The 22,328-nt window shown below is 35.2% G+C and overlaps 1 protein-coding gene across 1 annotated transcript in view; it reads right to left on the reverse strand.

Moving 5' to 3' along the window:
• Positions 1 to 10,310, reverse strand: part of LOC308546572 (myosin-8) — a 29,250-nt gene extending 18,940 nt beyond the window's left edge. The window contains exons 1-14 of the mRNA XM_081115675.1: positions 10,267 to 10,310; positions 8,547 to 8,780; positions 7,725 to 7,868; positions 7,483 to 7,639; positions 4,802 to 4,829; positions 4,590 to 4,701; positions 4,406 to 4,498; positions 4,212 to 4,275; positions 3,444 to 3,542; positions 3,249 to 3,352; positions 2,925 to 3,063; positions 1,633 to 1,751; positions 1,368 to 1,517; positions 158 to 328 (exon numbers count right to left, since the gene is read on the reverse strand). Coding sequence (XP_080971801.1) covers positions 158 to 328; positions 1,368 to 1,517; positions 1,633 to 1,751; positions 2,925 to 3,063; positions 3,249 to 3,352; positions 3,444 to 3,542; positions 4,212 to 4,275; positions 4,406 to 4,498; positions 4,590 to 4,701; positions 4,802 to 4,829; positions 7,483 to 7,639; positions 7,725 to 7,868; positions 8,547 to 8,750 — 1,584 coding nt within the window. The 5' untranslated portion in view covers positions 8,751 to 8,780; positions 10,267 to 10,310. The remainder of the gene's footprint in view (positions 1 to 157; positions 329 to 1,367; positions 1,518 to 1,632; positions 1,752 to 2,924; positions 3,064 to 3,248; positions 3,353 to 3,443; positions 3,543 to 4,211; positions 4,276 to 4,405; positions 4,499 to 4,589; positions 4,702 to 4,801; positions 4,830 to 7,482; positions 7,640 to 7,724; positions 7,869 to 8,546; positions 8,781 to 10,266) is intronic.
• Positions 10,311 to 22,328: the final 12,018 nt, after the last annotated feature.

Below are 22,328 nucleotides of genomic sequence, written 5' to 3' on the forward strand. Positions count from 1 at the left end.
GTAAAAGTTGAAAGGAGAAAGTTATTTCTAAATACTAATTTTCTAATTGGTTCTGAAATCAATCTATTGAAGATGAACATAATACTGTCTAAAGTTGCTTAAGACACTTGGAAAAGTTATCCTTAGAGTTCAGCCTTTCTTTAGAAGTCAAACAGACCTTCTCGATGAGCTCAATGCAGGCAGCCAGGTCCATCCCAAAGTCAATGAATGTCCACTCGATGCCTTCCTTCTTGTACTCCTCCTGCTCCAGCACGAACATGTGGTGGTTGAAAAACTGTTGCAGTTTCTCATTGGTGAAGTTGATGCACAGCTGTTCCAGGCTGTTATACTGCATAAAACAAAATTGCCAATATTGAATGGATTTTATAGCAGTGAAATTCATTATTGAGAAAATATTTTATTGAAAAACATGTAGAAGATAGTAATGAAATAAAATTTAAACTAATTGTTGTTTCTTCAAACATCCCAGGGAAAAATGATTATTTTTGACATGAACCCTTTTCATTAATTCTGGACATTATTTAAAGGCATAGGTATCAGTCACACAGCAAGAGTTCTGGTAGAATTTACCTCCTTCTATCTCTAAGATGCACGGGCAATATTATTCATTAAAAGTACAATCATGATCCCATGAGTTATGGTTTAGATTTAAGGGTAAAAGTAATTTGTTGGAAAACCTCACTTCTTTTACCACCCTCATTCTCCAATTCAAGCTAAAGTTCACATTTTAACTTTTGACTGTCACATTATTATGAAAAGCTTATATAATTTCTGTTCTATTCATATAAAAAATTTGGCAAATCCTTCTTGTCAGGTCTGTGAAAGTAGGAACCTGATGTGGTATAACAATTGAAGATCTGAGCCTTTGTTACAGTTTACATCCTCATTTTATCAATGATGAAACTGATGCCCCAGAGGGGAAATGGCATGTGTCACATGAACCTTTTTCTGCCTGTAGGCCCTTTCTTATCCATGAGTGATGCCTTGATCCACCAAGTGCTTCAGAGCTGGTTTCCTGTCCTGGCTTTGCCTTATAGAGTGTGTTGATTTTCCAGATCTCTTTTTCTCCACATGTTATTAGTAGTAATATTAATTACTCCTTGGTGAGTTGTTTGGAAGATTAAATGAGGTAACATTTTGAAGTGCTTAGCATAGTGTCAGAAATACACTGACTTCTCAATGAATGTTAGTTATCATTATTATTACATTCTGTTACTTCTTAGATATTTTGGAGGTAACTCTAGGAGCAGTGTTGGAGAAAGCAATGTAGAAACTACATATGTAAATGAATAATCATAATATGTAGTACATATATAAAAGTCCAAATTACCTTCCTCCCACTTTTTATTAAAATGAAGATAACTCACATCAAAGATCTCAAAGCCAGCAATGTCCAACACCCCAATGAAGTACTGCCTGGGCTGCTTGGTGTCCAGCTGCTGGTTGATGCGGGTGACCATCCACAGGAACATCTTCTCATAGACGGCTTTGGCCAGAGCACCCACGTTGTTGTATACCTTCATGGACAGAGTAATATTTTTGGTGTTATTAAAGGCATTATTAAAGGAATAATGTTTGTTGGCATTATTAAAAGGCCTGGATGTGTATGATTCCTTGGGATTGTGCACTTACCTGCTGTACAGTCTGGCCTTTGGTGACATACTCATTGCCGACCTTGACCCTGGGGAAGCAGAGGGCTTTGAGTAGGTCAGCAGAGTTCAGATTCTGGAGATAGGCTGCCTTGTCAGCAACTGCAGAAATAGAATTCAAGAACTGTAGTTTAATGGCTGATACCCTCTTTAACCTAATCTTTTCATTTTTCTCCAATCCATTTTCTTTATTATTTAAATAAAACATGTAAATAATTCTATAGAAGATCAGATGAAGCTCTCTGTACATGAGAGGATGTGCTTGCTAATAAGTAGTCAGTTAGTTACACTGGTCTTTGGTAATTTATTGCAAGCAGCTTTTGAGAAATTCATCAACAATAAATATATGTTCAGTGTTTATGGAAATATTTTATGTAAGGTATAAGCCATAGTCTCTGCTCTTAAGACACATTAGGTGTAGTTGGAAGGATAAGGTAAATACATCTTAATATCCTCTATTAGGGATGGGTAAAAGAATATATGTATCCTCATCTTAGTTTTACTCCTCCCAATTTCATCTCATTGGATCAGTTTCTTTATCTGAAAATGTGGGAAATAAATTTCACTACAGAGTCTCTAAAATTCTGTCAGTGACTGTAATATAAAATGCCACATGTCAGTTACAAAAGTAACTACTGAGAAGTTTAGGGGAGGGAGAGAGAATGTCAAGCTGGCAGGTCAGCAAGGACTTCAAGGAGCAGATAATTAGCTTTTGTGGTAGGTCCTATATGTTCCATAGTCTTTCCATATGTGAAGTATATAGTTTTTCTTTCTCAGTTTCTTTTTTATCTTAATTGTGGCCTAGACTGTGTACAGGTTAATATATAGACAACATACACACATACAGATGTCTAGGAACATCCTTCACCCTCAGCTGTGTTTGAGCAGATCCTGTTACCAGCCACCAGGTTTATCTAGCTAGTGCTGAAATAGACCACTAGGTCAAGTTATCTTACATACCTACCTGCCATTGCCAAGGCAAAGCAGGAGCACTATTCCATCTCACTCTCTTTCTAAATGGTATGACCCACCTCTGCATTGTGCTTTTTTTAGATAAGTGGCTTATTAGGGTTCATTTTAACTTATTTGGGCTGGATAGAAATGATGGAGATACTGAGATGTGAAGAAAGAATGGGGGTGAGGAAAGCATGCAGTGTGTATAAATGTGTGTATACCCTTCAGAAGTGTGGCCACAAAAGGAGATTTGAGTTTAGAATAAGCTTCCTGTCTTGCCATAGTCTCTAATTTGAACCCAGATGGAGCTTCACTTGGTACCTTCAGTGCCATCTGGCTCAGCTTGTTCCTCACGCTGCTTTTGCTTGAATTTCATGTTCCCATAATGCATTACTGCCCCCGTGAGCTTATAGATGGACACTTTCTCTTCAGGAGTGAAACCCAGGATGTCAATGGCACTCTGCCGGGAGAAATGAGAGGACAAAGATTAGGGCAGAAGACACTAACTTATTTAGAAGAATTTAAACTATATCTTAAGTAACCATAGCTACAGTGGGTTTGCTATTGCCATTCCCATACAGAATGGGTTTTTTAAAAAATGTGTGTGTGTGTGTGTGTGTGTGTGTGTGTGTGTGTGTGACTTACATCAGTGGCCATTAGCTCTTCTTGGTCATCAATGCTGGGGACTGTGATCTCCCCTTGACTGATGAAGGCATAGTCATATGGGTTTGTGGTGATCAGGAGCATTTCTGGGTACACAGAATTCAGGGGATACATTTTACATTAACAATTGTTAATAAAAATATTAACTTTCATATGTGAATTTAAGATCTTTCTTACCAATCAGATCTGGCTTCTTATTGGAAGTAATCTGATAAAAAATATGGTAACTTCTTTCTGCCTTTAGCTGGAAAGTAACTCTAGACTTTTCTAGAAGGTCTGGAAAGAAAGGGCAATAGATATTGAATTAGAAGAAAATATAAATGCTGCTGAGATAGTAAATGAACCTCAGTGTCTTCACTACAATTGGGACATATTACAGGCTCTATTGAGATTTCAATTTGGTGATCAAACCTCTTGGTGATACATATATGAATTTCAAATATTTCAAATACATATGGCAGCTTTCCAAGATTCTTACCATTTAAGAGCAGATACTGAAGCATACCTGCTCTAGGGAAAGTAAACTTTTCGTATGGCGACCTGTGGCCTCTGTATTATAATTGATCCTTAACATCCCTTCCTTCCTTATATCATCTCAGACTCTGTGGTCAGGGGCTTCCTTGGAAACAATTACCAAAGCTCAGATAAAGAGCAAATCACAGAGATATATTGTATATCTATAGGTAACTTGTAGGAACCCATAAATAGCCCTAGTGTTTGCCAAGGAAAAAAATTTCATGGTTGCTTCTGAGGCAGAGATTGCATAATATGCTACAGAACCATCAGCTGGAGATTGAGGTAAATGGAACACACAGCAGATCAGGGCTAAGCCTGGCATTTGGCTCACAGGCAGCAGGTTCAGTACCTACCAACTGTTGCAAAATATCCCTGCAAATGAAATCACTTGTTTCACTTCTTTTGATTTTCAATGGTCCTGTTACTCACATGTTTCTATATCTGCAGAAGCCAGCTTCCCTGTAGTACCGAAGTGGATTCTAATGAATTTACCCTTGAAAAGAGAAAGATTATTTAGCATTAAAAAGTTGAAGCACATAGTGATGCAGTTGCAGTGATAGGTCAGAGATGGCTACTATGGCACTTAAGGGCAGAGAAGACCCCTCTGTGACCAGGAGACTTACAAAGCGAGAAGAGTTGTCATTCCTCACGGTCTTGGCATTGCCAAAGGCCTCCAGTAAGGGGTTGGCACTGATGATTTGATCTTCCAGAGTCCCCTGCAAAGGCAAGAGCAGTGCTCACATCTGAGGCCCCAGACTTCCTGAGAGTCCTGGCAGTCTTGACTCTCACTCCTGCTATCGGACTCACCTTCATTTTGCCAGAAGTTTCCTCCTTCTTCTTCTCCCCAGTAACTGCAATTGTTGCAAAGTACTGGATGACACGCTTGGTGTTCACAGTCTTCCCTGCACCAGATTCTCCGCTGCCAAATAGAAACCAAAGAAGAGAGCAGAACTACAGCTCACATTGTCAACATCTAAGACAATCACCACAAACCAGAGAAGAAGAAAAACATCACATACGTGATCAGTATGGACTGGTTCTCGCGATCTGTGAAAGAGAAATCAAGACCAGTCAATATGAAGATTTTTGAATCAGTTCAGATAAAATCTAGCTTGTCTTTTTTAACATTTTGAAGATGTTGCTTATAATTTTTGTGTTTTGTTTAGCTCCCAAATAGCACTTGCCTCTTGGAGTAAAATTTGTGAAAACAAGAGGCAAATAATCATCTATTTCTTTTCATAATTTATTTATTTTTATAACTTTTGTTATGGGAAATTTCAAACATATACAAAGGTAGAGACAATAAAAGTAGAGACAATAAAGAACCCCCATATACCCATCATACAGCTTCAACAGTTATTATCATTTGGTCAATTTTATATAATCTATATCCCCAGCCAAATCTCACTAGATTTTAGAGAAAATCCCAGGCATCATATACTTTTATAAGTAAATACTTCAGTAAGAATCATAGAATTTTGAAGTTTTAACAGATAAAGAAGCTGTTAAAGACCCAGAAAGGAATAAGTGACTTTTCTAACAATTATATAGCTTGTTAAGGTCAAAGACATTCAGGCCTTTTAACTTCAATTTATATATATTTCTGCTACCTGGCCTCCTCTCAGTTCTTGATATCATTAATTTGACTGCTGGTAATATTAAATAAGGAAGGACTCTGGAATTGTAAATGTTTGTGTTCATTTACTTTTTTTGAAGACACTGTTTTAGAGATTCATTTCACTTTTATTATGGATGAACACAATCGCAGATTAGTACAGCTAGTTTCAGAGCTGATATTAGTAGAAATTATTCCAAGATTATTCTCAGGTCACAAATAACTAGAATCACATAAAAGGGGAAAAAATCCCACCCAATATAGGAAAAGATATCCTGTGTGTGTTTCCATGGCAGTGAGCTTATACATTCTCATAGTTTGACTAGTTACCTACCACTTACCACTTGTCTAATGGATTCATTTGGTCTCTTGGAGAGAACAACAGAAACTAACGATACCGTCTGGTACATATGGGCATATTCATTTTATGGTGGATACTGCTATAAAAACACTCAGGATTTAAGAGATTTCCTCTGCTGAAGGATCCCAAAATGCTTTATAAAAAGCATTATCATTTACTTTTATTCTTTTTATTTCATCTACATTTTTAAATAGTTAAAAAAAAAATTGTCACTAGTTATATGACTGATATGTTGACTTATACCAATCTTCTGATATGTTAACACTCTAATTCTGTAACTGATAGATCATAGATTTTAGAGAATTCTCAAATCTAAAAATCTATTCAGAGAAATAGATACAAATACGGATATTATTTAGATGCAGGTACAGATTTTAGAGAACTTTAAAGTTCTATTCAGGGAAGTATACACAGATTTTGGAACATATTCAGATTGATCTATTTTTCCAGTAGAAGAAAAACCATGAAAGATCATTATTACATTTAGTGGGAGCATAGATAAGAAAACAATGTTTAGTCTCTTGACAATACTAAAAAATAACATCAACCAGGTCCAGTGCCACAATTTTGCATGGTTTTATACATAAATCATGTTTGGAAGCCACAAATAATCTTGAATTTGGAGCAGTTCCAAAGATTAGGAGTACCTTGGTAGGGTTGGTGGCAGTGGTTAGTGCAGCTGCTGAGTATTAAAACCTCTGAAAGGAGCCAGCATTTACCTAAGTTCTGGACAGTAGTTAGCTTCTGTTGACAACCAAAGAATAGTTTAATGGCATGAAATACTTATAGAACTGCTGGCCAGTTAATAATAGAAGATTCCTATTTAATGCCTTTTTCTTCTCTCTTCTCCTTAAAAGGACAATTTAAAAACAAGTACAACAAAATAAACACAAAAAACGGAATAGAATAAAACCCTATCAGTTACCAAAATGCAGGAATTTAGAATATTTCCAAAGGCAATAAATTTGCTGTGTGAAGATAAAAGGTTTTAATGCAGTATTTGGGCGTATAATGTGTATCAAAGCTCTTTGTTTATACTTTGATGAGACAGGAATTACAGACTTTGAAATAATTTTAAAAAATTATTTTCAAAGAAAGAGGGATTTTAATTTTCTTCCATTCTAATAGAAAAATGCATCAAATTTTTTGGGAGGACAGTCATAGCTCTTTTCTTTCTTTAACTCTTATTCTACCCCAAAGGCTAGCAGTATTAGCTATGTCACTAAAGATAAAGAATTCACAAAGCTTTCCAGCTATAGCTGGTAACTATTTTCCTTGATTGCTGTGGATGTGGATATTTAAAAAGAAAAAAAAAGGGACATCTGTAATACTTTCAACAATAAAAATTAAACCTATTAAAAATATTAAAAAAAAAAAATCTATTTGAACATTTTTCTATCCAAATCAGAAAGTAAAAGTAAAAAATATAGAAAAGCAACAGATATGTTTACGGAGTTCTGTTAATTGTTTCAACTAGGCTTCCAGCGTCTATCTAGCTGGGTTAGCTTGGGCAGATCAGTGAACACACTGAGTTTCCCTTTATTCGTCTGTAAAATGGTGATGGCTGGTTGCTGGGAAGAATGTATAACATTATGGCTCTGGAAGTTCTTTGAAAACAGTTAAGCCCCCTGTGGCTGCAATGCATTATTATAATCAGGGCCAAGACAAAATCTGTTTGTTAAAATTTCTGTTAGCACATTTCTGTAAACAGATGAATCACTCACCAGTCAGCATGGACTGATAGGCATTGTCCGAGATGGAGAAGATGTGGGGCGGGGCCTCCTGGCGCTTTTTGCCTCGGTAGGCAGACACCACCTCGGGTTTGTACACCGGCAGCCACTTGTAGGGATTGACAGTGACACAGAACAGGCCTGAGTAGGTCTGAGAAAATCGGAAAGTGCAACATGTGGATCTTGTTTTTACTCAGAGAGAGAAAGGGAATAAACAGATGTGGAAGGGCGCTCACGTAGATCATCCAGGCTGCATAGCGCTCTTTGAGGTTGTACAGCACTCCAGGCTCGTGTAGATGGGTCATCATGGCCATGTCCTCGATCTTGTCATATTTTGGAGGGTTCATAGGGAACACTTGGTCTTCCCTGACAGTTAGAGTCTGGCAAGTAAGAGACCGGTGTTTATTAATGGTTGGAGGTAGGGTATATGTTTATCTGTTTGTTTTGGTTATATCGTACACTTGCAAACACTGTCCTTTAAAGTCATGAAAAGATATTCATTTCAGAGTTTGATGCTAAGAAAATCTGTTTCTTATGATGAGCTTGGATACTACATTTTTAAAAAAGATTTTTTTTCCTCTCACATTCCCTGTCCCAGGTTTACGAGATTATGTCCTTTCACTCTTATTCTAATAGGCTAAATTTTTTTTTTCCTTGCCATTCATTACAAGAAACTTTTATTGGGAGGCGGGGGGCGGGGTGCTGTAATGGGAGAATTAATACATTATTTAGCTTTGTAAATAGTATTTCTTCTGATGCGAGAATTCGGTTTTTATTTCTCCCAAGTGTGGGGATTTAACTGGGAATTGGGTAATAGAAGGGAAATGGTGGAGGCCAGTACTAGTGGGTTAAAGTTCCATGGGGAGCTGGGAAGGCAGGAAATGAGGTTACTGCTGAGAATTTCTTTTGCCTTCCAAATACGGTGTTCTCAAATGCTCTACAAAGGTGCTTGTGTTGGCAGTAGACTTGGCAATTCCTAACAAGTTAGGCTTCAACTCGAAGTGAGGAGATAGAGAAATAAATAAAACAGGAAGTATTTTCTCCATGTTTTTACTTACTGCTCCACCTTCTGTCTTTACAGTTACTTTTCCTCCTTCCTTGCTTTGTATGATGCTCTTCACATAGGCTTCCTTGGGCTCCGCAACAAAGACTGATGTTTTAGCATCAAAGGGCTTGTTTTGGGCCGCAATCCGCTCCTTTTCTGATTTTCGAAGGTAGGGAGCGGCTTCGCCAAAAATAGCCATCTCAGCGTCTGAACTCATGGCTGCGATATATTTAGAAGGGGATTCTGCCTTGCGGAAGAAATGGGAGAGCAAGAAAAGTAGAAATAAGTCATAATGGGAATTAGGATTTGAAATGAAAGAAATGTTGAGCCTCTATTGCCTAGGCTGTAACTATTCTTACAAACCGTGGTTATGAGTGTGCTAACACAAACACTAACACAGAACTGGTTTGGAATGAGATTGTTATTTGAGTCTTCATTTTTAGGACTTTGCAAATTCCCTTCCCAGACTGTATGTATCTTGATCCTTAGGGCTTGAGTACCTACAATTGACTGAGAAGGAATCCTTGCTTGTTTTAATCTCTAAACTGTAATTGTATATATAGCTGAAACTGTTGGTGGATTTTTTTTTATAGCGGCTGTCACTCTTTAATCCCCACTTTTTTCCTGCATGTTTTCATCTGCCATATGCTAGGGCAAGCATAGCGTTAGGAAGGAAAGTTTGTCTTGTGCAAATGATGGTTGATGTTTTCAAAGCTATTAAAAACATCCTTGCCTTTATAGGTGGCCTTTTTTTTTTTTTAACTCATAAGGCAAATAATTATTTTTAAACACCTACTTTATGTTAATATTTGGTATTATATCTCTCAGTGGGTCATTAAAAGAATCTCATAATAAATTCTCAGTACTCTGGGTTTTGTTGTCATTTGATTTGTTACCAAGAGACTTAGCATTGCCTTAACTCCAAAGCCTCTTTGACACTCTTTTCGGCATGAGAGATTTCAACTGTTAGTTAACGGATCTAACCATAGAGAAATGAGAGCTTCAGCATGAAGAAGGCCCTTTCCTCCCACATAAATTCCACAGCTTCTTTTCTTTCCATCCAGAAAAAGGAAAGAGACAAAAAGTTAAGGGTTCACCACATGCGTGTAAGCCATTGTCCTCTGATTGATAGATATGCCCTGACAATATTGGTATACTAGATTGATTCTTTTCTTTCAGATATGCATTACTTGGGGAGGGCCAGGAGCACTTCCATTTTAGGTACTATATTTAGCACTCTGTAATACTTGTCGCTTTTTAATGAACAATAATAAATCTATCTTAAAACCAATAACAGTGAATCATTAGAAAGTAGCTGAAATATTGTGTTTTTAGCAAGATGCTTGTTTGTTAAATTTTTAGGTAAGAATTTTTCAGGGGTGTTTAAAAAACCGTGGTAAAAATGTATTAAGTGTTCAACACTTGCAGTGGAGGGAGGTTGGCATGGAATAGACTATTGCCCCTTGACAGGTCTAAGTACAGCTGAGAATTCACTGTCAAAACTCATGCTGGCCTAAATGGTCCTTTAATCCTGGAACCCAAATGAGGGCAGTCTCTGAGAATAAGATGTTCTGAAAAAATGACTTGCTAGCATTTATTAGCAGTCACTCATTTGGAAGTACCATCTAACATAATTTCAAAAACCTAGAAATGGTGCGTAATTAAGAACTGTTCTCATCTTCATTAGAATAACTCCCCTATGCCATCAATAAATGAATAAAGCTGAGTCTTACCTCTGGAGTTCCAGATGAAAATGCAGGTTCAGAAGTGTCTAACACTGTAAAACAACAGGTGTGTGTGTTTTTAATTAGCTAAGCTCTGAAATTCTAGGAAGAAAGTTACAGAATTAATATTTCCCTGGCCTAAAGCTTAGCTCTATGAAAATAAAAGTCAAAGTTGGGAGGAGTAGTTTCATACTCAGAGATAGATCATGGGGTAAGCTCTTTCTGCCCCAGCCCCGGGATCCTTCAAGTCCCAAGGCCTTCATCACTTACCTCTGGGTTCTTGGAGATAAAGCAGTGGGATCTGTTGTGCTTATATAGGAACTAATGTGCTGATGCTGCAGCTATCTTCTCTTTGTTAGGGCAAGACATTTGGCAACATGAACCCTCAGCATAATTTGTACTGACATTTGGCATGTTTGGATATAATTAGAAGGATTCATATCATTTTGAGTATGTGAACCAATCTCCTATAAATAATTTTACAGGGGCATATCTGCCGGCAGAGAATGCTTTCTAGTATGCTAGGAAGGTAATCTTTGACAGTGCCTGGTGGGGCCTCAAAGTAAGTTCCCAAGAGCTATATTCGTTTTGGCAAATTCTTCTATGCATGCCTGCGGTAACTCAGTGATCAGATACTCAGTGACACATTGCTGTCAGGGCCCTAACCACTATTCCTTATTTGATTCCACAGGACCCCCCTCCCCCAGTTCTTTCCCTTGGGTCACTGCCAAGGCTCATCGTTGGAGTCTCAACTTGGGCAGCAGACCCAGTGTGAGAGGAGATTCTACACTGAGTTTACACCATTGGTCTGGTGCCCACCTACTCAACACTGAAAAAAATTATTTCATTAGAAAATAATATGTATTCAGTGTAGGAAAAAATCAGCAAAGAGAAAAAGTTATAATCCCAATATGCAGCAATAAAATAACATATAGACATGTAAGTAGGGTCATACTGTATATGCATATATAGAGTATATATGTCTTACAGTCTGCTTTTAAAAATAATATACCACTTTTGTAATTTATGCTCTACTCTTTGAACACATTATATCATAATCAGTCTTTTTAAATTAAAACCTTTTCTTTTTTATTGACTTTATTGAGGTTACATTGACCAGTGAAATTATATTGGTTTCAAGTGTACAATTCTGCAATATACTATCTGCATATTGCATTGTGTGCTCACAATCCAAAGTCTAGTCTCCTTCCATCACCATTTATGTTTACGCTCTTACACCTGCCCCCACTCCCCTTCCTTCTGGTAATCTCCATACTGTTGTCCATGTCCATGAGGGTTTTTGTTGTTTTTTTTTTTGCTTATTCCCCTCACCTTTTTCACCCAGTCCCCCCAACCTCCCTCCCCTACCCTCTGACAGCTGTCAGTCTGTCCTCCGTAGCTATGAGTTTGTTTCTATTTTATTTGTTTATTTTGTTCATTAGATTTCACATATAAGTGAAATCATATGGTATTTGTCTTTCTCTGACAGGCTTATTTCACTTAGCATAATACCCTCTAGGTGATCCATGCTGTTGTGAAAGGTAAGTTTTCCTTCTCTTTTATGGGTGGATAGTATTCCATTTTGTAAATGTACCACAGCTTTTTTATCCATTCATCTACTGATGGGCACTTAGGCTGCTTCCAAATTTTGGCTATTGTAAATAGTGCTGCAATGAACATAGGGGTGCATATATTTTTTTGAATCAGTGCTTCAGGTTTGTTTGGATATATTCCCAGAAATGGAACTGCTGGGTCATAAGATGGTTCAATTTTTATGTTTTTGGGGAAATGCCATACTATTTTTCACAGTGGCTACACCAATCCGCATTCCCACCAACAGTGCACAATGGTTTCATTTGCTCCACATCTTCACCAATAATTGTCATTTGTGGATTTATTTTTTTATTGTTGTTATTATTTTTAATTCTCACCAGAAAATGTTTTTTATTGATTTTAGAGAGAGAGGAAAGAGTAGGGGGAGAGAGAGAGAAATCGATGTGACAGAGAAGCATCTATTGGTTACCTTCAGTACTTGCCTGACCAGAGATTGAACCTGCAGTCTGGGTATGTGCCCTGACCAGGAATCAAACCCATGATGTTTATTTAGGTGTACTGGATGATACTCCAACCAATTGAGCCACACCAGCCAGGGCCATTTGTGGGTTTATTGATGATAGCCTTTCTGACAGGTGTGAGGTGATATCTCATTGTGGTTTTAATTTGCATTTCTCTGATGATTAGTGACATTGAGCATCTATTCATATGTCTATTGGCCATCTGTATGTTGCCTTGGAGAAATGTATATTTAAGTTCTTTCCAAATTTTTAAAAAATATGTTTTTATTGATTTCAGAGAGAGGAAGGGAGAGGGAGAGAGATATAGAAACATCAATGATGAGAGAGTTGGCTGCTTCCTGCATGCCCCCTACTGGGGGTCATGCCTGCAACCCAGGCATGTACCCTGACCAGGAATTGAACAGTGACCTCCTGGTTCATAGGTCAACACTCAACCCCTCAGCCACACCAGCCAGGCTCTTTGCCCAATTTTTAATTGGATTGTTTTGTTTTAAGTTGTTTGAGTTCTTTGTCCATTTTGTAATTGAATTGCTTGTTTTTTCAATTTTGCGTTGTTTTGAATTTTTTATAAATTTTGCATATTAACCCTTACCAGGTGTATCATTGGTGAATATGTTCTCCCATTCATTGGGTTGTCTTTTCATTTGGTTGATGGTTATGTTTGCTGTGCAAAAAGTTGTTAGTTTGATGTAGTTCCATTTGTTTACTTTTTCTTTTTCTTTTTTTCCCAAGGAGATATAACAGGAAAAATATTGCTATGAGAAATGTCTGAGATTTTACTGCCTGTGTTTTGTTCTGGGATTTTTATGGTTTCAAGTTTTACATTTAAATCTTTAACACATTTTGAGTTTATTCTTGTTTATGGTGTAAGGAGGTTGTCTAGTTTCATTTTTTTGCACATATCCAGTTTTCCCAACACCATTTATTGAATAGACAATCTTTACCCCATTGTATGTTTTTGCCTCCTTTGTCAAATATTAATTGGCCATAAAGGCTAGAGTTTATTTCTGGGCTCTCTATTCTGTTTCCTGGATCTATATGGTTCTGTGGGTTTTTTTATGCCAGTACCATGCTGTTTTGATTAATATGACTTGGCAGTATAGTTTGATATCAGGTAGTTTGATACCTTCAACTTTGTTCTTTCTCAAGATTGCTGAAGCTATTCAGGGTCTTTTGTGGTTCCATATAAATTTTTGGAATATTTATTCTAGTTCTGTGAAATATGCCATTGGTGTTGTGATAGGAATTTTATTGACTCTGTAGATTGCTTTCAGTAGTATGGACATTTTAATAATGTTAATTCTTCTAATCCATGAACATGGTATATGCTTCAAATTAGTATTTTATTTTCCTCAATTTCTATTTTCAGTATCTTATCATTTTCCAGGTATCAGTCTTTTACCTCCTTGGTTAAATTTATTTCTAGATGCCTTACAAACTCTTTTGTTTAAGTACAAGTATATTGAGCTATAATTTTTACACAGTAAAAATCACCCTTTTTGGGTAGGTGATGGTTGTATGCAGTTTTTTGGCTTTTATTTAAAAGAAAATTTAAACTTTGCAATAAAATTTACTCTTGTTGTATAGTTCTATGTGTTTTTACATGTGCATTGATTCTTGTAACCACTACCACAGACAGGATGTGGAACAATGACATTTCCATGAGTTTTGATAAAAATATGCAGTTGTGTAACTTCTTACATTATAATTTCATGAAAAATTAAAGCCTTATAGATTAGGTTAAAATTCCTTTTCGATGAACACTCACAGTACAGGTAACACCTTTCTTTCTAGAGGTAACCACCAATCTCAACTTGGTTTGTAATATTCCAGATCTTTTCTGTGCATTTTTTCTGTAAAGCTGCCCTAAGAAAAATGGTCAATCCATAGAAAATATATGATATAGATAGTAAAGATATATAATAAAGAGTGCTATAGTTTATGTATTTACCAACTTGCTTTTATTATTCTATACTCTTGGAACTTTTCTATGCTAGTTCATAAATAAAAATGTGGAAAAATTTTAAAAATATACAGAAGTAGAGAGAATGGTATAATGAACCCATGGTACATATCACCCAGCATTAATAATTATCAGTTCATGGTAAGTCTTATTTCATATATACCCCTACCCATTCCCTTCATTCCTGGAATATTTTGCTATTACTTATAAAAAGTTTCTGTGTAGAATTCTGTATGTTCTAGATTGTAATCATTTTTTTTTTTTTTTTTACACAAGTTGTGATAGGTTTCTTTTGGTCTAATAATGATCTTAACTTTGCATCTAAGTCTTATAGAAGTTTACAATTTTTATGTAGTCAGTTTTTTTCCTGTTTTTGCTTTTTTGTGTGTATTGTAAAAGAAGGCCTTCTTAATGCGGTTCATAAATATGTTCTCTAGTTTCAAACTAATGTTTGTAAAGAAAATACTGAGATTTGTAATTTAGGTCGATGTGTGTGTACGTGTGTGTGAGACAGAGAGAGTGTGTGTATATGAGAGAGGAAGAGGGAGAAGGGGAGAGAGAGAGAATGTAATCTGTTTCTGGGTACCACATTTTGTACCATATTTTTGTGCGAATAGCACAAAAATATCTGATATCTGATAGGGCAGATTTTCCTCAATTATTCATTTATTTCAAAGTTGTCTTGACAATTCTTACAGTCTATTGTATGAAGTTTAATATCAGATTATATGGAAAGTCCTGTTGGGATTTTGATTTGGATAAAATTGAATTAATTAATTTGATGAGAGTTGATACATTTGCAATAGTGAGTCTTTCAATCCACAGTATGATATAGTTTTCTATTTATTCTAAAAAATCTTTAGACACTTTTTTAGTTTTTAAAATTTATTAAATTTATAGGGTAACGTTGGTTAGTAACATCATGTAAATTTCAGGTATCCAACATGATAATATGACATCTGTATATTCTATTACGTGCTCACCACCTGAAGTCAGGTCTCCTTTCATCACCTTGTATTTCACAGTTTACCCTCTTCGTCCTCCCCTAACCTTCTTTCTCCTCTGGTAACCACTAGTCTATTGCCTGTATCTATGAGTTTATTTTTTTACTTATTTGTTGCTTTTTGCTTTATATCCCACATATAAGTGAAATCATATTGTTCTTGTCCTTTCTTGTCTGACTTATTTTACTTAGCGTTTCCTAAGATCCTAGGCTTTTTTTCATGAAGGTCTTATGTATTTCTTATTAGGTTTATTCCTAAGAATTTATAGGTTTTGTTGTTGCTATGGTGAACAGGATTCTTTTTTTCTGTTATACTTCCTACTTGTTGTTACTGGCATGTGGCAGATGAATTCATGTACTCAGAACCTCAGTTTTGTTTGTGGCAACAGTATGTCAATGAAACTTTTATTTCCCAGATTTCTTTGCATAGAGTAACCATTATACACTTTTTTGGCCAAGAAATGCAAGCAGGAGAAGCTCTTGTATAAAAGAGGGCAGACTCCTCTGGTACTCCTTTTCCCTTTTCCTTCTGATCCTTTTTCCTGTGTACAATACAGATGTAATGGCTGGAGGTATAGCCTTGAAAGAAAGATCAAGAGAATTTCAGACTTTAGCTTTGATATTCATGAGCTGAATTTTGTTAAATAAACCACTAATATTTATAAGGCACTGTTTATTCAGATTTTCTGTTAACACAAACACAGTCCCTAACAGGTTTGTGGTGTTTCTGAAAGTTATCGATTTTTCTATGTTATCTTTTATCTGGCCCCCCTGAAGGACTTCCTTATCACTTCTAATAATTTATTTGATTCTCTTGGGTTTTTGATGTACTATGCACAAATAATCACAATTCTGTATCTTCTTTTTTTGATAATTTATACATTATTTTTCCTTCTCTTATTGCATTGTTTAAGACATTTAGGACAATATTGAATAGTGTTACCATATTATTGACACTAGGATACTTCTATACATATTCTATACAAGATAAGTGATCCTTATCTTGTTCCTGACATTAATTGGATTGCATCTAATGTTTTATTGAGTATCATACTTGCTGTATACTTTATATCTAGTTTGCCAATAATTTTTTAAAATCCCAAGGATATGTTTATTGATTTTAGAGAGAGGAAGGAGGAGAGAGAGAAACATTGATTTGAGAGAGCAACATCAATCAGTTAGTTGCCTCCCGTACTTGCCCTGACTGAGGATTGAACCTGCATCCTAGATGTGCCCTGACTGGGAATCGAACCTGCAACCTTTCTGGTGTACAGGACAGTGCATCAACCAACTGAGCCACCCAGCCAGGCTATTCTGCCAGTAATTTTGGTCATAAAAGTGAATTAAACTGTTCCATTCCTAGGTATATGCCCAAGAAAATTGAAAACATATGCTTATGTTTGCACAATCATGAATCAACTAAAACCACTGAACTGTATATTTGAGTGGTAAATTTTATGGTATATGAATGATATCTAAAAATGCATTGGACTTTATCAGTGTTTTTCTGTATCTATTGAGGTTACTATATTTTGTCCTCTTTAACTTGTTAATGTGAATTTTGTGGTAGGTTTTCTCACGTTTACTGTTCTGGAGTTCATGAAATAAAACCTATTGATATAATATTGTTTAATTCCCTGCTGCTTTAAGTTTACTTTACGTGGAATTTCTGCGTCTTAATTCATAAGTGACTAGGCCATAGTTTTCTTTCCTTCTGCTATCCTTTTCCGGTTTTGATATCAAGATCATGCTGGTCTTGTAAAATGAGTCGCTTCCCATTTGTTTCTGTTTTCTGCAGGAGTGTGCTTAGGATGTGAATAATCTGTTCCATGACTGTTTGGTAGAGTTCCTGCAAGAACTTTTTTGGCCTCTTGCCTCTTTGGAGGATAAACATTTTACTGTTACTTACTTTTTATCATGACCATTGATTAGTCTAGTCAGAGTTTCTACTTGTTTTTTTTTGTGTTTGTTTTTTTATTTTGTGTGTGTGTGTGTGTGTGTGTGTGGCCCATTTGGAAGATTTCTATTTTCCTAGAAAATTGCCCATTTCATGTAAGATACTAGATTTTTTTTGACATTTTTGTGCATGCCTTTTACAGTTAAAAAAACTATGTAGTTATCTATTCCTTTTTATACCTTATATAATTTAATTTTTATTGTATTCTGCTTTTAATCTTATTAATTCCTTTCTCTTATTTCGTTAGGTTTATTTCATTGGTCTATATCTAGCATCTTAAATTGAAATATTCACTTGTTTTCACTCTTTTTATGGTCTTACAAGGTCAATTATGGTTATAAATTTTTGTTTGGTTACTACTTTGGCCAAATCCCACAGCTTGATATGTAATATTCTGATAGTCCTTCAATGATAATTATTTTTAAAATTTAAAAGTATTTTAAAATTTCTATTTTAAAAGAGGATTCTCTTTTAGCTGTTAGTTTTTTTATTGTGTGTGTGTGTGTGTAGTTTGTTTCCTAGCAGTCCCATGGAACAAGGGATGTGGTTTATTTGTATGAGTTTGTATGTGTGCATGTAAGTAGTTAAACAATTTAATAGCCTCCAGATATGAATATTATCAACACCCTGTAAACATCTCATGATCCTCCTCATTATGTTTTATTTTCCACCCTTAAAGGTAACTATGCTTTTTACTTTTATGATAATTTCTTCGCTTTTCTTTATAGTTTTGTGTATGCATCCATAAGCAATACATATCATTTTTGCCTGTTTCTGAGAATCAGATGAATACAACTTTATTTATTCTTCAGTATCTCACTTCTTTTGCCCAATATTATTGTTGTGAGATTTTTCCATGAAGTGGCATATAACTATTTTCATTCCTACACAGTATTACATTGTATGGTAATATGACAATGTATTCTACTGTAGACAAAATTTGGGGTTGTTCCAAGTTTTTTGCTATTGTTTTAGATTTTTTAATATGTATATATATATATATATTTTTTTTTTTTCAGAATGAACAGAGTATCACCTCTGTGATATCTTGTTCTAGAAATAGTTGATATTTCTTTTGTGGCTTTGTACATGGGTTAGTTATTTTTCGTCTTCCTACCCTACCTCCCACATCCTTCTTCTTTTAACAGTTTTATTCAGGTAGAATTCAGGTAGAATCTATGTACCTTAAAAGTTATCCATTTTGCCCGGCCGGGCATGGCTCAGCGGTTGAGCGTCGACCTAGGATCCAGGTGATCGGGGTTCAATTCCTGGTCAGGGCACATGCCTGGGTTGCGGGCTAGATCAATGACTCTCTCATCATTGATGTTTCTGTCTCTCTCTCCCCCTCTCCTTTCCTCTCTCTGAAATCAATAAAGATACATTTTTTAAAAAAATTATCCATTTTAAGTATACAGTTCAATGAGTTTTAATGAATTTAGGCAGTTGTGCACCATCACAATCCCCAGTTTTGTAATACTTTCATCAATCCCAAAAGTTCTCTTGTGCTCATTTGCATTCAATTCCGATTCCAACCCAAACCCCATGCAAACACTGATCTGCCTTCTGTCTCTAGAGTTTTGTCTTTTATAGAAATTTTGTATAAATGGAACCTTACTATGTGCATTCTTTTGTGTCTGGCTTCTCTTCCTTAGCCTGGTTGGGAGTTCATCAATGTTGTTGCATGTATCAGTAGTTCATTCATTTTTATTGATTAGTGTAGATGTGCCACATTTTGTTCACCCATTCACCAGTTGGAGGACATTTGAATCATTTCCAGATTTTGGTTATTATGACTAATGCTGTTAATAATATTCCATCCAAGTCATTGTGTGGACATTTGTTTTTATTTCTATTAGGTGTGTAACTAGGAGTTGAATTGCTAGGTTAAATATGTTTAACTTTTTAAGAAATTGCCAAATTGTTTTCCATTGTGGCTGTACCATTTTATATTTTCACTAACAATATAGGAGAGTTTCTGTTTCTTTACAATCTCACATACACTTGTATTGTCCTTCTTTTTGATTATAGCCATACTAGTGGGTGTGAAATGGTATCTCATTATGGTTTTAATTTGTATTTCATTAATGAATAATGATTTTGATTATCTTTTCATGTGCTTATTTGCCACATATATTTTCCTTAGGTGAAATGTCTTTATAAATCTTTAACCTTTTAAAAAATTGGATCATTTTTCTTATGATTTACTTGTTAGAGTTCTAAATATATATATTCTTGGTACAAGTCCTTTATCAGAGATATGATTAACAGATATTTTCTCCTGGTCTATGGCTTGTTATTTCATTTTCTCAATAGTGTCTTTTGAAGAACAGAAATTCTAAATTTTGATGAAGTCCAGTTTATCATTATTTTCTTTTACATATTATGTTTTGGTGTCATATCTTATAAATATCTCCTAATGCAAAGTAAAGGATATTTTTCTTCTATATATTTTATACTTATAGATCTTATATTTAGATCTATATTCCATTTTAAGTTAATTTTTGTGTATGGTATGAAGTAAAGGTTTAGGTTTATTTGTTTTTAAAATATGAATATCCAATTGTTTCAGTGCTATTTGTTGAAAAGACTATCCTTTCTTTACTAAATTGCCTTGGTACCTTTGCTGAATATCTTTAATGATTTTACTTATGTTAAAATTGAAATTTTTAAAATTGAATTTATTGGGGTGACATTGGCTAATAAAATTATATAGGTTTCAAGTGTACAACTGAATAAAACATCATCTGCATATATACAGATTTGTATTATAGAGTTGTACACGAATGATGTTTTATTGAGTTGTACACTTGAAACCTGTAGGTTTTATTAACCAATGCCACCCCAATAAATTCAATAAAAATGAAAAAAATAGAATCTGCTTTTTTTTTTTTAAAAAAAATGTCTTCATTGATTTCAGAGAGAAGAAGGGAGGAGGAGAGCGAGAGATAGAAACATCAATGATGAGAGAGTCATTGATTGGCTGCCTCCTGCATGTCCTCTACTGGGGATGGAGCCCGAAACCTTGTCATGTGCCCTGATCGGGAATCAAACTGCGATCTCCTGGATCATAGGTGGATGGTCAACTGCTGAGCCATTCTGGCCAGGCTAGAATCTGCTTTTTATGTAGTATATGCATTTACATGCTTCAGAATTTCAGAAGCACAGAAGAACATACAGTGAAAACCTTTCTCACATTTCTTTCCCCCAACTATTTAGTTTTTCTCTCGAGTAAACAACAGTTAGCATATTCTTGTGTGTCCTTAAAAGGTATCCTATGCATGTATAAGCAAAATAAGTGTATTCTTTTTCCCAACATGGCTTAATTTTTTGTGAATGTTTTAGATTATTGTGTGTTTTTTTACTGTGTTTTTTTCATTACTGCCTACTGAGGAGAAAAAATTATTTAAGTTAAGTTCATTAGTTAAGTTTAATTTCTTCTAAGAAATGAAATACTAAGCAATACGATTTTAAATAAATTTTAATTTAATTAATTTCTTCCTAACACGAAGAGCAATAAAATATTTTGCTGGGGAAGGTGTCAAAAACTTTTAATATCTCAGACTTTTTTTGTACCCCTCAGACCTAATTTTCACTTCTCAAATAGTGATATCACCTCCACTGAAAATGCATATGTTAGATGTTTGAAAAGCATTTATATTTTCTCATTGTTGACTATAAGATTTTATATTTATGTTTACAATAGAGCTTATTTGTGTTACTCATCTATGTTTTTAGTTTTATCTACTTGAGCTATTACTTTTCTAGTAGATGTAAGTTAAAATCCTCTACTATGATGGTTCTCAGATTTTTCACATTTTGTTTATATAATTCAAAGATGGTTGCTAACTCCATAGAAATGTGTGATCATTACATCTTTCTGGTAGATTGTATCTTTTAAAAAAATATAATATGAATTATCTCTGCCACTTTTTATATTATTTGGACCTGAATTCTATTTTTCCTAATATTTTGCTATATCTGATTTTGCTTTTTGGTAGCATATATATGGTTTATATTTTTTCATACATTTATTTTCTTTTTATCATAAATATGTTTTTATTGATTTTTAGAGAGAGAGGAAGGGAGAGGGATAGAGATAAAAACATCAATGATGAGAGAGTCATTGATTGGCTGCCTCCTGCACGCCCCCTACTGGGGATCAAGCCCACAACCTGGGCATGTGCCCTGACCAGGAATGGAACCTGCTGGTTCATAGGTTGACGCTCAACCACTGGGCCACACTGGCTGGGCATACCTTTATGTTCAACCTTTTTTACGTTATTTTATCTTATGTCAAACTTTTAAAATGCAAGTAGCTACTTTAAAAATCCATTATGAGATCCTTTTTTGCTAGGTAAGTTTTAAAAACAGTAACCTGGCTAGCATGCTTTTTATGGTATGCACCATGTTTTAAATATCAATGTAACTAGCCAGATTTTATTTTGTATGATTTTAGGCAAGTCACCTAATCTCTGTAAGCTGCAGTTTGTTCTTCTGTTAAAGGAAAATGATAATTTTCACTACCTCACAGAATTGTGAGTATTCAGTGAGAAATATATGTAAAGCATCTAACATAGTTATCTGACAATGTAGGAAGTATTTGTTAAATATTGGCTATTATCACTCTATTTAAAATTATGTAAGAAATAGGGCTCTGTCATTGTGAGTCATTGATATCACTGGAATCTTTTAAACAAGGAACTGATATCATAAGATCTGTGTTTTAAACACAACTGTGGTAGCAGTGTGGAAGATGAATTGGAGGAGTGAGACAGAGATAAAGAACCCACTTAAGCAGTTGTCGTACTATTTTAGGAAAGAGTTGAGGACCTGAACTAAGCCAACAGCTCTTGGAAAAGAAAAGAGAGGGATGAAGTCACGAGGTATTTAGGTTGTAGACTTGACTGTGCTTGCTGCTGGTGAAATAGAAATAATTTTAGATGTTCAAGAACCATTTAAATTTATTGTACCCTGGGACAGCTAAATATAAACTGAATTTCTTGAGTTTGGGAGTAATTTTTTCATGGAAAGGGAACAGACTTGGAAGTAACAGGCTAGAGACACAACTTGATG

Source organism: Miniopterus schreibersii (genome assembly GCF_964146895.1).
Source record: "Miniopterus schreibersii genome assembly, chromosome: 16".
Lineage (NCBI taxonomy): Eukaryota > Metazoa > Chordata > Mammalia > Chiroptera > Miniopteridae > Miniopterus > Miniopterus schreibersii.